The sequence below is a fragment of the Lagenorhynchus albirostris genome, chromosome 16, assembly GCF_949774975.1.
Source record: "Lagenorhynchus albirostris chromosome 16, mLagAlb1.1, whole genome shotgun sequence".
Taxonomy (NCBI): domain Eukaryota; kingdom Metazoa; phylum Chordata; class Mammalia; order Artiodactyla; family Delphinidae; genus Lagenorhynchus; species Lagenorhynchus albirostris.
This window is the reverse complement of record NC_083110.1, coordinates 36862135-36875546: the sequence shown is the minus strand read 5'-3', so window position 1 is coordinate 36875546 and position 13412 is coordinate 36862135. Positions and strand designations below refer to the sequence as shown.

Genomic DNA, 13412 nt, shown 5'->3' with positions numbered 1-13412 from the left:
GCAGCAGGTGCAGAGCTGTGGTTCCAGGCCCCAGGAAGTGGTGACCTAGCTCCTAGGGCCTTGGGAAGCCTGTGTCATGAAAAAGGCCAGTGAAAGGACTCTTCTCCCGAATCACCGATGTCAGAACCGCTGCAGCCCTCTGGGACCATTGATTCTAACTTTCAGAGGGGAAGTCTGGGACCTGGGGAAGTTTGAGCAGGGTGGGGAGAAAGCTGGTAGGAAAGCCAGCAGTCAAAGCAGCTGGGCCCTCCTATCTTTCTTTACATCTTTTTTTACAAGGATGTAAAGAGTTAGGGTTCAGGAGAGAAGAAGGTTCCACAGCTACTAGCTACAGACTGTCTGAGCCTCCGGCGTGCCACCTCCCAGCTCCCACAAAGTTACAGAACAAGCACGAACACAGAAGCCCTGTTCCCCTCAGGCTTCCCTGTGTCCATAAATGTCACCACCACCCACCCAGGCGCTCTGCTCACTAACCTGCACGTCGTCCTTGACTCCTCTTTGCTCTCATCCCACATCCAGTCCACCTGCAGGCCCTGCTACCTCTGTGTCCAAACTTACCCGAACCTGGCCAGCCACGCGACAGGCTCATTGAACTTAGAATAAAGCCCAAACCCCTTCTCAGGGCCCACGAGGCCCCGCCCCCTCTCCTCACTCACCTCTTTCCCACAACAAGCTCAGCTAGTTATGCCTCAGGCCTCAGAACAGGTGCCTACAGCCCAGACCCTCTTCCCCAGACTTTTCCCTACCTTTCCCCTCATCTGGTTTCAGCTCCAGGAACACCGCCGCAGTGAGACCTTATCTTTAATGGGAATTTTCAATAACATACAGAAGTAGCAAAACTTGTTAATGCCCTTGAAGCAGCCTTCCCCTACTTTCAGTAATTACCAATCCTGGCCAATCTGGTTTTGATGATACTCTCACCATTGATTATTGTGAAGCAAATCCCAGACATCCCATCATGTCCTGTATAAATATTTCACTTTCTCTTAAAGAGAAATTGAGTCTCTAAAAGACAGAGCAGGTCACCTGCTCCTAAGCAGCTGTCCCTTCCCCTCCCTTCTCTAATCTGTCCCTTACTTATTGATGTCACTGCACTTTTCACTCCGGCGCTTATTTTGTTCATTGTTACTTTATTGTCTGTCTCCCTCTCCAGTCCCATAAATGTCAGGTCCTTGAGAGCAGGGCCTCTGCCTGCCTTGTTCCCACTAGACGCCAGAGCCGTGACAGTGCGTGGTGCACAGTAGGTGTCAGAAGAAGGCAGAGGAGAGAAGCTGCTTCTGCCAAAGTGGTAGCTCTGCTTCCAAGGGCAGGCAGAAGGGGAGGGGCGGATGGGTGGACAAGTCCACTGACATTCTTGTCATGTGATTGTCTTTCAGATATAAAAGCCGAGTCTGTGAAAGATACCAGTATAACATGCCCAGGAGTAAAGATAGAGAAGCCAGATCAGTAAGTGCCCAGCTCAGGGGCCAAGTGGGCAGTTTTTGCCACCATGAAGTGTAAAAAATTTAGGAAGCCACCTCTACTGGGGCAGCACATGTCTGTCTCCAGGAGGACTGAGGGCATCCTTCACACCTGCCCTGGTTGGTGGTCCCTGGAGGTGCTCAGCGATCTGTTGTGGCCCAGGCTCTGCTGAGGAGCATAGGATGCAGGAGATGATGTGCCCCAGGGATGGTACCTTTGCTCCAGGCAGCCTTTTGGAGCTAAATTCACATACTCTGTACATACAGAGGAGTCGGGATGGTGACATCATACCGCCATCCCTGGTCACTTCACTCATGGCCACGAGGACATCTCACCCCATGCAGGGATCCTCACTGCCTGGTCAGCCTTCACTGCAGAAGCTGACCTCATAGTACTTTGGGATGAGCTCCCCTTACCCCTGCTGTCTGCTCTCTGGTAGCCCTGAATGCCTGATGCTCAAAGTCATTACAGTGAGGAGATATTATAAGCTACAATTTGAGTCAAGTGTAAGAACTATGTCTGTCTGGCCTGGTAGTCACTGTCTGCCCCTTTTATGCTTTAGGGAGGTCTTTGTTGAAGTTAGCCTGAACAATGGTGTCAGCTTCATCAACAACAATGTTAGCATCACCAGCAAGAACTGTGCGAGTACCAGGGTAAGGCTCTAGCATCTAAGGCTGTCCTGACACCCTGAACCCTGGGGAGGCAAGTGAAGGGAACAACACCCCAGGCAGGCCCAGCAGGTAGCCTGTGCAGACAGGCCCCTGAGCAGCATCTCACAGGTAGCTCGGAGCCCTTAGCCCTACCTCCAGGAGCTGAACCCCCATGAGGCTTGGGTAGTGCCTTGAGAGTGCTACTAAAAAGAGCACCTGGGGGACACCTTACTGTCCAGGTCTTGCAAACCTTTGCTGTCTCTGTGAACCAAGTGTCACTGAAGGCACATGGAAGAGACCAATTAGAGCCCTAAGCAGAGTCCAGAAACAGTGCTGAGGCTCTGCCCACCCTGGACCCACCTTGCCATCTCCCCTGGCCCTGGCCTTGTGGTGGGGAGCTCAAGGCTCCATCCTGGATTCCAGCCGGGGTGAGCGGGAGAGGCTGGGGCACTGTGTGCTAGGAGACAGGGTCCAGAGCCTCTAGGACACCTGGGCCCTCCAAGTCGGGGTCCCCGGCATCGGGGTCAGGAGGGTGGGAGCAGCTGTGACCATGCTTAGTCAGCTTGGCCCGAGGTTGCAGAGCGGGGAAGTAGGGGAGGGAGGCTACGGGGAGGTGAGCAGAGTGTCCTGCCTCTGCTCTTGCATCCACACCTCTCTGAGGCCCCGAGGCCCCTCCCTCACCCATCTGTGTGTCGTAGCATTTTGTGGTCCTCATAAAATCCCTGTATGTCATACTAGGCAGGCAGTGAGGGCTGGGTTGTCACTGCATGGAGGACTGGGCTTCCTTGACAGGGCTCTGGGGAGAGCCTCTGAGCAGGGCCAGCGGTGGGGTCTGTGGCCCAGGGCTCCACAGTGGCTCTCTGGGTACCAGCCCCGACCTCCTAGAATCTGTGTCCTCAGGTGGGGCAACCAAGTAGAAGGGGGACTGGGAGGACAGGGTGGGCTGGTATGGGATCCAAGTAGCAGGTGCCTGGTCCATGCCAGGACTCTGCTGTGTGTTTTTTCTGTAGGAAGCGAGACTAGATGACAGGAATGCCCCACCAGCTGCCCAACAGCCTCCCGAGGAGCCTCGCTCATCACCACCCCCACAGTTCACCCCCTATGTCAACCCTCTCTACTTCTGTGCCCTCATCCCAGCCCTGCTCCTGTTCCTCCTGATGCTCTGGTGCATCTGGTGGCTGTGCCGCAGGAAGGTGAGTGACCCCTGCCCGCACAGCTTGCGTCCAGCCCTCGCCAACCCCTAAGGGACCACGCCCATACCTGCCCCACGATCCTGCCTGTGGGCGGGTTCCCATCAGCTCCAGGGCCAACACACAAGCAAACAAGGCACAGACCCTGTCCTCCCATCCCAGGCATAGACACAGCCTGGGCTTCTAGGGGGCCACCTGCTTCGTGCTTTCAGCTCCACAGGGAGGTGGCCTATGGACTGTCCCAGCCCCTGGGGAAAAGGGACCCCAGACCTCCTGAGACCAGGGCTGCCCCACAGCAGTCAGGCTTCTGAAGGACTCAGGTAGACCAAGACCCCAGGAGTCTCTGCTGTTGGGGGACGAAGAGGGATCTGCAAGGGCAATGATGGCCCAGAGGGAGAAGGCTGCTGGCCAGGAGGATGCTAACCCTGGGGGCAGCTGTGCCTTTGAAAACAGCATGGATCCCTGCCCATCTCTGGTGCCTTCCGTCATTCCTTCATCAGTCATCACTAAGTCACCAGGATGTGCAGGGCCCTGTGCTGCACACAAAGGGGCAGAAATGAAGCAGCCACTACCCTTGCCCACAGGCGCTCACCATCTGATGTCTGGTCTGGTATTGGTAGCTGGGGGGCATTGAGGGTAAATGTCACCTTCAGAGGGTGTGGCAGGTGTGGTGATAATGATAAAGGACAGAGACTGGCCCTGGGTGGGAGAGAAGGCAGAGGCGCTGGCCGGCTGGGTTTGCAAGGACACAGGCCAGAGGTGGGTGAAGAAGAGGAACAAGCAGAGCTGAGAAAGGACAAGCAAGGCAGCATAGAAGCCAGCAGGTCAGATTTCTGCAAAGGGCGAGAAGTGAGGAGAGAAAGCCGGGTTGGGGAGAGGGAGGTGGACTGTCATCCCTGAGGGCTGGGAGGCAGGGAGGGCTGCAGGGGGAGGGAGGGAAGGGGAGAGGAGGAGGGGTGTGGGGAGTGTTCTCTTGTCTTCATATGATGTCAGGGCTGCGGCTGAAAACTCTACCAGGGACCAGGGGCCTTAGTCTGCCTGTCTCCCCTTTGACCCTCCACGGAGGTACCGATTCCCCTTTGATGACTGAGGAGACTGAGGCTCAGGGAGGTGGAGCCTGTTGTTTGCAGACCCACAGACAGTGGGCCCCAAGGTTGACACCCCAAAAGGCCATGGTCTGTCCCCCTACTGCTGCTGAGCACAGTCCCCTCCTGTCTGTGTGTCTGAGCTGGAGCCCTCCACATGCCTTCTATTCTAACCTGTGATTATCACCATGCCCCACAGTGATCGTCCCTTGTTGTGGGTACCAAGTAAGAAGGAAAAGATGGATGGAGGTGAAGAAAGCCATTAGGGAGGGAGCTGTGACCCCCAGGCTAGGGTGTGAGAGTTGAGGGAAGCCAATTCATGCTGCAAAGACCTGGTAGCAGAAGGTATCACTTCAGTAGGGATGAGTTTTATGGGCACTAAACTTTGACCACTTCAGTTTTGACCATTTCCATTCTAGACCATCAAGGAGCCACCACCAGTGCAGAAACCAGAAAGGGTAAGAGGTGTGTTTGGTCCTGATGTTGTCAGCATGCCTGATGTACACACTCACCTGAACAGAGAGGCCCCCTGCTGTGTATGGGGATATGACTTCCCCCGCCCCTCCAGCTCCCACCTACCTGGGCAGAAAAGCTGGCAGAAAGAAGAGAGTGACAGAGGGCAGGAAGGGATGCAGATGAAGAAGTAGGCTCAGAAAATGTCACCCAGACAATATCATTCCTGAACTCCTAGCATGGCCTGATCGAGGACCTTTATCACAGCTATGATCCCTCCTGATAGAAATGGGCTTTTTGTCAATTCCCAAAGGACTGTTAGTAGGATGGTCCTTCCCAGGACTCAGGTGAGTTTTTGAGAAAGGATCCCCAGGTTTCAGGGACCTGGTCGCCCTCCCCGGGCTCTGATGTATGCTGGGCTCCATTTCCTTGGTCTTCATCCCTGGCTCATGTCAGGGTGAGGGTCTTGGCAGGGTTGGCCTTTAGGGACTGGGGAGCTGAGGAGGGTGGAGGGACTCTTACTGGGCATTGAGCTCTGAAGGAAGCACAGCCCAGGTGAGCACAGGGACCAAGGGCCAGGTGAGGAGGCTGGGGCTGACCCGGGGTAGGGGCCCAACCCAGGGCCCATTAGAAGTAGTTAGAGCAGGGGTGCCGTGTCCACAGGCAGGGGGACCTGGGCCTGAGATCTGGTGGGAAACAGGGTCACTGCCTGGGCTGACGTCTACACTGGCTGCAGTGTGGCCTGGAGGCTGGATCTGCCAGAGTCGGGTGAATACAGCCCTGTTACCTGCTAATGCCCACACCCCTGCCAGCCTTCGTCACATGGCACAGCCTCACGCCCAGCTTCTCCTGCAAGGGTGGCTGCCAGGAACCAAGGGGACAGGATAGAGTTTGTTGATGTTTGGAGAAGAGCCATCTTTGTAAACCAAAAGGAGTTGGTGTGTTTTTCACATGGAGGCCACTCTCCTACGTGCCGGGCGCTGCTCATTTGTCCTTGATTCTCCAACAAACATTTGCTGAGAGGCCAGTACTTGACAGGAGCCCAGGCAACAGATGTCATTTGTCTGCACCCAGGAGCTGCCAGACAAGGATGCAGACAGTGTTTTCTCTTCCTCGGAGCCAGAGGAGACATGTCAAATGTCATGCCCCACAGTGATTGTCCCTTGTGGGTGCCAAGGAGGCAGGATGAAACGAATGGAGGTGAGAAAGGCCCTTGGGAAGGATTGGTGACCCCAAGGCTGGGGAGCAGGAGGTGAGGGTAGCCGGTTCGTGCACAGGTCTGGACCCATAAGGCATGGAAATGAGCTATGGGTACTGGACTACAGTCACTTGGTGCCAGAGAAAAGCCAAAGCCCTCCCGACCCTAGTGGCCCAGGGCAGGCCAAAAAGTATGAGGGCTCATGTTCCCATCACCACCAGGGTATCCCCCTTGGGATGGGCCCAAGTTTCTGGATGTTGGTGGGTGGCCCCAAAGGGTGGCTGTAGTGCTATCTCAGGGAATTGGTGGGGACAGAGCCCTGACAGGCCATCTCAAGTCAGAGGGGACACCACCCCTCTAGAGGCAGCATCTATGCCTGTAGCTTCCTCACAACCACTTCTGCTTTTCAGGGAAAACTGGATACCTTGTGTGACTTTGTCCAGCACTGCAACCAGCTGCCATTGATGTGGTGTCCGCCCAGGGACATGGTAAGCAGGGCACAGGTAAGATGCTCCCCGTGGGCTGCGGTCTTGCTTTTGCCCTTGACAGTTGCCTCCAGGAGTGTGGGTCAGAGAGCCCTCTCCAGGCATCTGCCGAGAGGAACGCCCAAGGCGTGGAGACCTGGAGCTCATGAGCCTCCAGACGATTCTCAACATTGGTGCCCGTGCATTTCCCCTGCGTCCTCGTCTCAAGGATGTCAGGACCTTTCTTCTCCAGAGCAATGCCCAGCAATTCCAATCTTAAGCGAAAAGGGCTGGACAGGCCTGTTGGACTCCTGCCCATCGTCCCTCCCCACTGCCTACCTGACCCTGTGGGACTGCTGGCTGCACCCCATCCATGAGACCCTCCTGGGCTGCTCACTCAGCTGCAGCAGTGGCGGAGGACATGGTGACACCCCCTCCCCAATGTTGTCTGGTCAACACTGACTGGTTTTACCAGGTAGTAAAGATGCCCTCCTTATGTCAGTGCCTGTGACAGTGGGGAGAAGCCCAATTTCTCCACTTGTCATCCTTGTTATTTAATAATAATAATGATAGATAATTTTATTGTGTCCTTTCCGTGGGTCAGTTCCTCAAGACCTTTACATGTTTTCACTGCTTTAATCCTCCTAGTAACTGTACAGGTAGATACGACTATTATCCCAACTTTACCAAGGGGGTACTGACCCACAGAGCGGCTGAGTGACTTGTCCCAGGTCACAACAGCTGGGAGGGGCAGAGCTAGACTTGAGTTCTGAGTCTGGGCCCACCTTTCTCACTGCTCTGCCCTGCTTTTGGGTCAGCACTCATGGTCTCATGATGGTTACCCCCAAACTACCAGGCGCTGCCCTACTCAGGCCCCTGGGGCCCAAGGAGGGCAGTGGTTTGCCTGAAAATCATCTGCCTGGCCATTCCAAACGCAGACCCTTTGCATAGACCGGGCCAACCCTATAGTGAGGGCTGCACTCACCACCTTCACTGAATCAGACAAACATTGGCTCTTGGTGGCTGGGCAGGTGGGCGTTTGGAAACTCTAGACAGGCCTGAAAGCCTCTGGACACTGCTGGTGACATACCTGAGGCATGCTCACACCCAGCAGAGACACTGTGTGGTGACAGTGGTGTCAGGGCTCCTTTGGCAGCTGGGCTCCCAGTTCTGGGTGTGAATCGAGCTCTGAGTCCCAGCTTTGATTGCACAGAAGCCCCATTTTCCACCTGATTCTCCTGGAGCCTCTCCCAGAACCAGCCCCTTTATAGTCATAAGAGCCCCACCCCAGCCTTATGCCCTGAACAGTGGAGACACCCACCCAGAGATGCTCACTCAGGATCAGGAGGGACAGAGCAAGACAGAGGGCTGAAGCAGAGGGAGGCAAGAGGCAAGAGGGTGGACAAAGGGAAGATGCCAGGTATGGCCTTCCTGCCCAGCGAGGTAAGGGCAGGGGCACTGAGCACCTCTCTGAAATGGTCCCATTCCCAGGGCCACTCTTCGAAGCTCAGGTTGGGGTAATGGCAGAGTGATGGATTAGGGGGCCTTATAGCTGCCCAGGGCTCTGCCAGGCCCCTGCAATGCCAGCTCTCGAGTCCGCACAGCAGTCTGTGGCTCACAGTGACCTGTGTGCTCGCTGGAGGCAAAACTGAGGCCTGACACATCAGGGGAGTTGCCAGGACCACCCAGAGAGTAAGTGGCAGCAGCCAGAGCTGCCTGAAATCAACCCTGCTCATCCTGAGAGGGGCTGGGAGCCTGTAACTGAGCCTGGTGGATGTGACCCCTCCCACTCCTCTGCCCCCAAAACATTTGACCTTGTCCCTCCCAACCTTAGTCCTGGAGACCTAGTGTTGTGGGATTTCTGTGGATACCCCAGGATTCCAGTAGGTGCAGGAGTGAGTCCTGATTCCCTTCTTGAAGGCCTCAGTGCTCTGGTCCCAGGCTTAAAGTTAATCTTGGTCTAAGTGACGGGGTGTCACCTGGGACCTACAGTCTCTGCAGACCACAGTCGGCCCCCAACCCCAGCCCTGAACGTGCAGACGTAAGTCTTCCGTCTGCTCACTGCAGACCACCCTGTGTTCTGCTCAGACAGAATCTTGCCCAGACCCTCTTCACCAGGCTGTGCTGGAAAACAGAAGCCGCAGGAGAGGAGGTTCCCAGCAGCACAGGTGCACAGCCTCTCTCTCCTCCTTCCAGTTCCCGATCCACAGGGAGGTTGTTTCCAAACTCCTCAGCCTGGACTGGAATTGCAGTCAGGCCTGCGGATGTGAACGTGCTCAGAATGTGAACTGTGGAGTCTGGGGTTGAACTTGTAGGAGATACTGCCTTCTAAAACCTCAGTCAGCTGCTTGTTTCAGTTAATCCAGATGTTTCTGCACTTCAGCACAGTACAATGCAGAAAATTCTCAAAGGCTCAGTTTACCAAAAATCTCAGTGTTTTTGTAGCAGAAGCAGTCATTCTTGTTTACTGTAACCTTCTGTGAAATGACCGTGTCTCTCTGCCCCACCGCCATCTCATCCCCAGAGGAAGTTTTCTAATAAGTGTCCCTTCTAAAAAGTGTCCCTTTTGTATAAGTGTACACACATATACAAAATGACACAGCAAGACTCAGTTTAGTTTCTTAGTCTTGAGCCAAACCCTGCCCCCAATCCAAGGTCCTGATTCTCTTCCTTCCCTGCCTTTTCCAGGGCAGCCCATTCAGTTCATGGAAATCAGTTCTAGATCCGTCAGAAAAATCGGGTAAAAATGGGAAACCTTCCACTTCTCACTGAATGTGATGCTGACAGTGGTACAACTGTCTCCAAGAGAGTGTGACCTGGGTGCCACCACCATGCAAGGCCCTTTACACAAGGATCTCATTCATTCTCCCAACAGCGGCCGTTTATACAGAGTAGGGGTCGCCAGACACTGAGTACTTTACACAGGCTCACTCTTTTCATCCTCCCAAAACTCTGCGGGGGAGGAAGCTGACCCCTGAGCAGTTGAGTCACCTGCCCAGCCGCATAGCATGAAGCAGTAAGGCCAGTACCAACAGTCCAGGGCCCAGACCTCACCCTGTGCTTGGCTGCCTCTCTGTCCTGCCAGATGATCACTCCTCTGCATTTTGAAGCTGAAGAAACCGAGGTTCTGATGTTTCATGATGGGCTCAATGTGACAGAGTTCTGGAGGGGTACAGCAGGGCTGTGAACAGAGCCCAGGGAGACTCACTTCCAAGTCCAGGCTACAGCTCCTGTAACCTGCTATCACGGTGATAGGGAAACAACTGGAAAGTAATTCCTTCCTCTGTGCAGTGTGTTAGATGTGCAAACAATTATGAATGTTAATTTCTTATTTTCACACTGTGTTGCTTGCAGACCTCCTCTAAATATGAACACACAAATATTTATTGGAAACAATCGTCCTGGGTAACGATAAGAGCTGCAGAGAGGCCGTATGATGCATTCATGGCCAAGGAGCTCCTGAGTTCCTATCTTTTGACCCCACCCACAGAGGGAGCACCAAGGCATGTGTGGTCAAGTTGGGGCAGGACTTGAGCCCTCCAGAAAGTCCCAAGTTGACAGATGTCCTTCAAGACAGTGACCTTTGTGAAAGTCCCAGATCATAACTTTGGGACAGTGATAGCAGCCTGCTCCTCCATGCTCGACAACCCTCACCCCCTACTCCTCACACACACACAGACTCTCTCACACACATTCACACATACAAACACGCTCACATGTGCATGTGCGCACACACTTCCCTCTGTAATAAGCAGGAAATCCAGAAATGGAACCAAAGCTCCAAAGCACTGGAGATCAAGGTTCAATCAACCATTTGCCAATCTCTTAAACATCCCTTCACTGTGGAGTCGCTGAGTTGATGTAAGAAGTAATTGGTCACTGGCTTAGATCTCTTCGTTAATAGAAAACCAGAGGGGAGGGAGACCCCCCTCAGCCCCTAGTCACCTCCCTCACCCCCTTATGATCACACAACAGACTCAGGGGCTCTGCCACTACCCAGGGGCCCCCACCACCACCTGGAGCCACTTGCTTCTCTCCCTCAGCCCACGTACACGTCCCGCTACAGCTCCCAGTGACGGGCTGCAGCTGAGGGAGAGGAGCCAGGCCTCAGCACAGGTGCCCTGCAGTCGTGCTTTGAGGAAATCAAAGGGGTCCTACAGCAGATGGTAGACACTAGGTCTAGAACAGTCTTTTCACCGTCTGGATAAATAAGCAGGAATAAAGGAGCTTAGAAATAAAAATAGAAAATCCCAGTCTATTCACGGTAGCAATAAAAGAACTTACCCACGCGCAGGTGTGACAACGTGTGCTGACCTGTAATAAAAAGAAACCACAAAACTTTACTCTTCGCTATAAGAGAAGACTTGAAAATACAAAACCTAGACCACAATGTCAGCTTTTCCCAAAAGAATTCATGGGCTTAATGCTGCTTTAGTGAAAATTGTAATGAATATTTTTAAGGAATTTGATCAAAATGATTCTAAAATTCACCTAAGTAAATGAACTGTTAAGAGTAGTTAAGGAATTTGGGGTGCAGTCCTAGGGCAGGAAGGGTGAAGGTCCTGCCAGTGAGGGAGACCCTGCTGGTGGGCTTGAGAGAAGAGGGAACCAGCTCCAGTGCCCTGGGGGCTGTGTGGCCCAGGCGCTCCCAGACTGACTTGCAGGAGGGCAGAGGTGGCCTCAGAGGATAGGTAGTCTGGATATGGGAAATGGAGAGGCAGGGAGGACAACCCTGGAGCAGAGGAGCACAGAGGGTGCAGCTGAGACACAGGGACACTTTGGGTGCGTGCGGGCAGTGTTGGCAATGGGCCAGGAGCCGGCGGTTGGGTGGCCTGGTGGGCCAGGCTGGGCACTGGGGCTGGATTCCCAGACAGTGAGGAAGCACAGCTGAAGGTGTGAGTTGAGGAAGAGGAAGCCAGAGGAAGTTGATTCCATGAGGCCTGGATTGGGGGGGGAGGGGAGGAGGGGAAGGGCCAGGTGACCAGGGGAGAGGAGACACTTGAGTCGGCCTAGGAAGGGAGCTGAGGGCCTGGACAGGCAGTGGGTGCAGAGCACGGATGGGCAGCTGGATACACTCGTGGCTCAGGACAGGGTTCGGGCAGACTGAGCCCCGAGGCTGGGCCTGGGGACCTAGAGGCTGAAGAGGCCTGCAGAGTAGGAGGCAGGGGATGTGAACTTGGATGACACAGGACCCGCAGGAAGGTGGCAGGAGAGGGCAAGCCTGGGCCGTGCGTCTGGAAGGGAGAACGGCCAGCTGGGGGTGGAGATCAGAAAAGGGGAATTGCTGATAAATGATCAAAGAAGTTGCTGTCTGCCGAGAGTTCAGGATCCCCTTCATAGCGGTTATTGTGGGTGGTTGGAAAAGAAGCATGCATTTCCTCGTGAATATTTTCCTGTGTTGCTTAGGTTCTCTATAATGGGCAGGTACTACTTTTATGATCAGGAAAAATAAAAATATCTGTAAAAGAGAAAATATTAACTTACTGAAGTCTAAGGTGGTTTTACATAGAAAGTCGCTAGAAAGTGACATTTACCAAACTATCTCAGGCTTGTCATGCCGGGGAAAGTCAGAGTGAGAAATCCCTTCCCATCTCTGGGTCTGGTTCTGCTCTGCGCCCAGAGGTGCGGGTCCCAAAGCAGGGTGTATTTCCTGAAAGTTTCATCAGATCAGACATCCCTGTGGGTATGGAAGAGGACAAGGTCAGGCTCAAGGTGTCGAAGATTTGTTAAGAACATTCTTTCAAATTCAAGGGGGGTTAGGTGTTCTCTTTTCCTAATGTGGCTACATTACCAGGGAAAACCACGATCATTCTAAAAGGTTACTAAGGATTTTAAAAGCTAGGGTGATGAAAATGACAGCCCCAGGAGGAGCAGGCAGCGCTCAGTGGCCTTTGTCACTCACAGGCACTCAGGGTAACACTTCACGCGTGAATGGCAGGCTCATGGAAGCCTGAAGTCTGCACACCACGTGGCGCACCTATAGGGACCAGCAGGCCAAGACAGACCCAGCAGGGGGATCAGGGAACTCTGGGCAGCAGGAGAAGGGTGGGCTTGAGACAGGGAAGGAGCTCGGCAGGCCCCAGAGGCCAGGGAAACCGCAACCTTCTGCTCCCAGTTCCAGAGGCTCCTAGTGACCTTCTGTCTCTTCTGTCCCCTGCAGGGGAAGTGCCTCAACTTCGCCCTCATGAAGCCCCACTGTGGGCAATTGCACTGCAGCCCTAAGGTCTGCCTTCAGCCCAGCCAGGAGTGCTTCTCCGTCAACAGCTGCTGCTCACGGTGCCAATACCCGCCGCCCGTGTGCTCCAGGCTTCCCTCCAGGATGCAGCCGCTCATCTCTCCCCCTGCCTGGCCATGCTGCGGAGCCACGTTGTCACTCCAGCCCCCGTAGCCCAACCTCTAAAGCACCAAGAACCCAAGATTGTTAAGAGCCCTTTGTTTGCTAAATTAGACATGTATACTGAGACTTGGTTTACAGTCGAAAGGCGTTGGAATTTGTTGCTGATCAGAGTTTGTTACCTGGTGAGACGTATCTATACTGCTCCTGCCAGGACAAAGCACCCCGGCATCCTGTGGATGTAGACATGATGAGTCCCACTCCCCAAAGCCTGGTCTTCATCTGTCACCAAGGGCTGGGACGCGTGGAGTTTTAGTCAAATTCTGCTCTTTGAACAAAGCCCAAAACGTCTTTGAAACATGAATAGTATCCTGTGTCTCCTTCCCTAATCTGACGCAGAGAGAAGTACTTGAATTTCTCACCTCCTTCACGCCGTGCTCCTGGTTTCCATTTTTTGGCTACCTCTGTTGCGAACGTGTCTCAGAAAGAGACGAGGCCCTCTACAGTTCACCAGCCAGAAGTGCATCTTCCAGAAATGCATCTTCTCTTTCCAGGTAAACCAACCGGTCCCTAGGCC

General features: G+C 54.0%; 1 protein-coding gene across 1 annotated transcript in view; it reads left to right on the top strand.

Moving 5' to 3' along the window:
• The window catches only part of ANTXRL (ANTXR like), a 36896-nt gene extending 24007 nt beyond the window's left edge, over window positions 1-12889 (top strand). The window contains exons 10-15 of the mRNA XM_060125751.1: window positions 1377-1446; window positions 2024-2114; window positions 3122-3304; window positions 4806-4844; window positions 5914-6039; window positions 12662-12889. Coding sequence (XP_059981734.1) covers window positions 1377-1446; window positions 2024-2114; window positions 3122-3304; window positions 4806-4844; window positions 5914-6039; window positions 12662-12889 — 737 coding nt within the window. The remainder of the gene's footprint in view (window positions 1-1376; window positions 1447-2023; window positions 2115-3121; window positions 3305-4805; window positions 4845-5913; window positions 6040-12661) is intronic.
• Window positions 12890-13412: the final 523 nt, after the last annotated feature.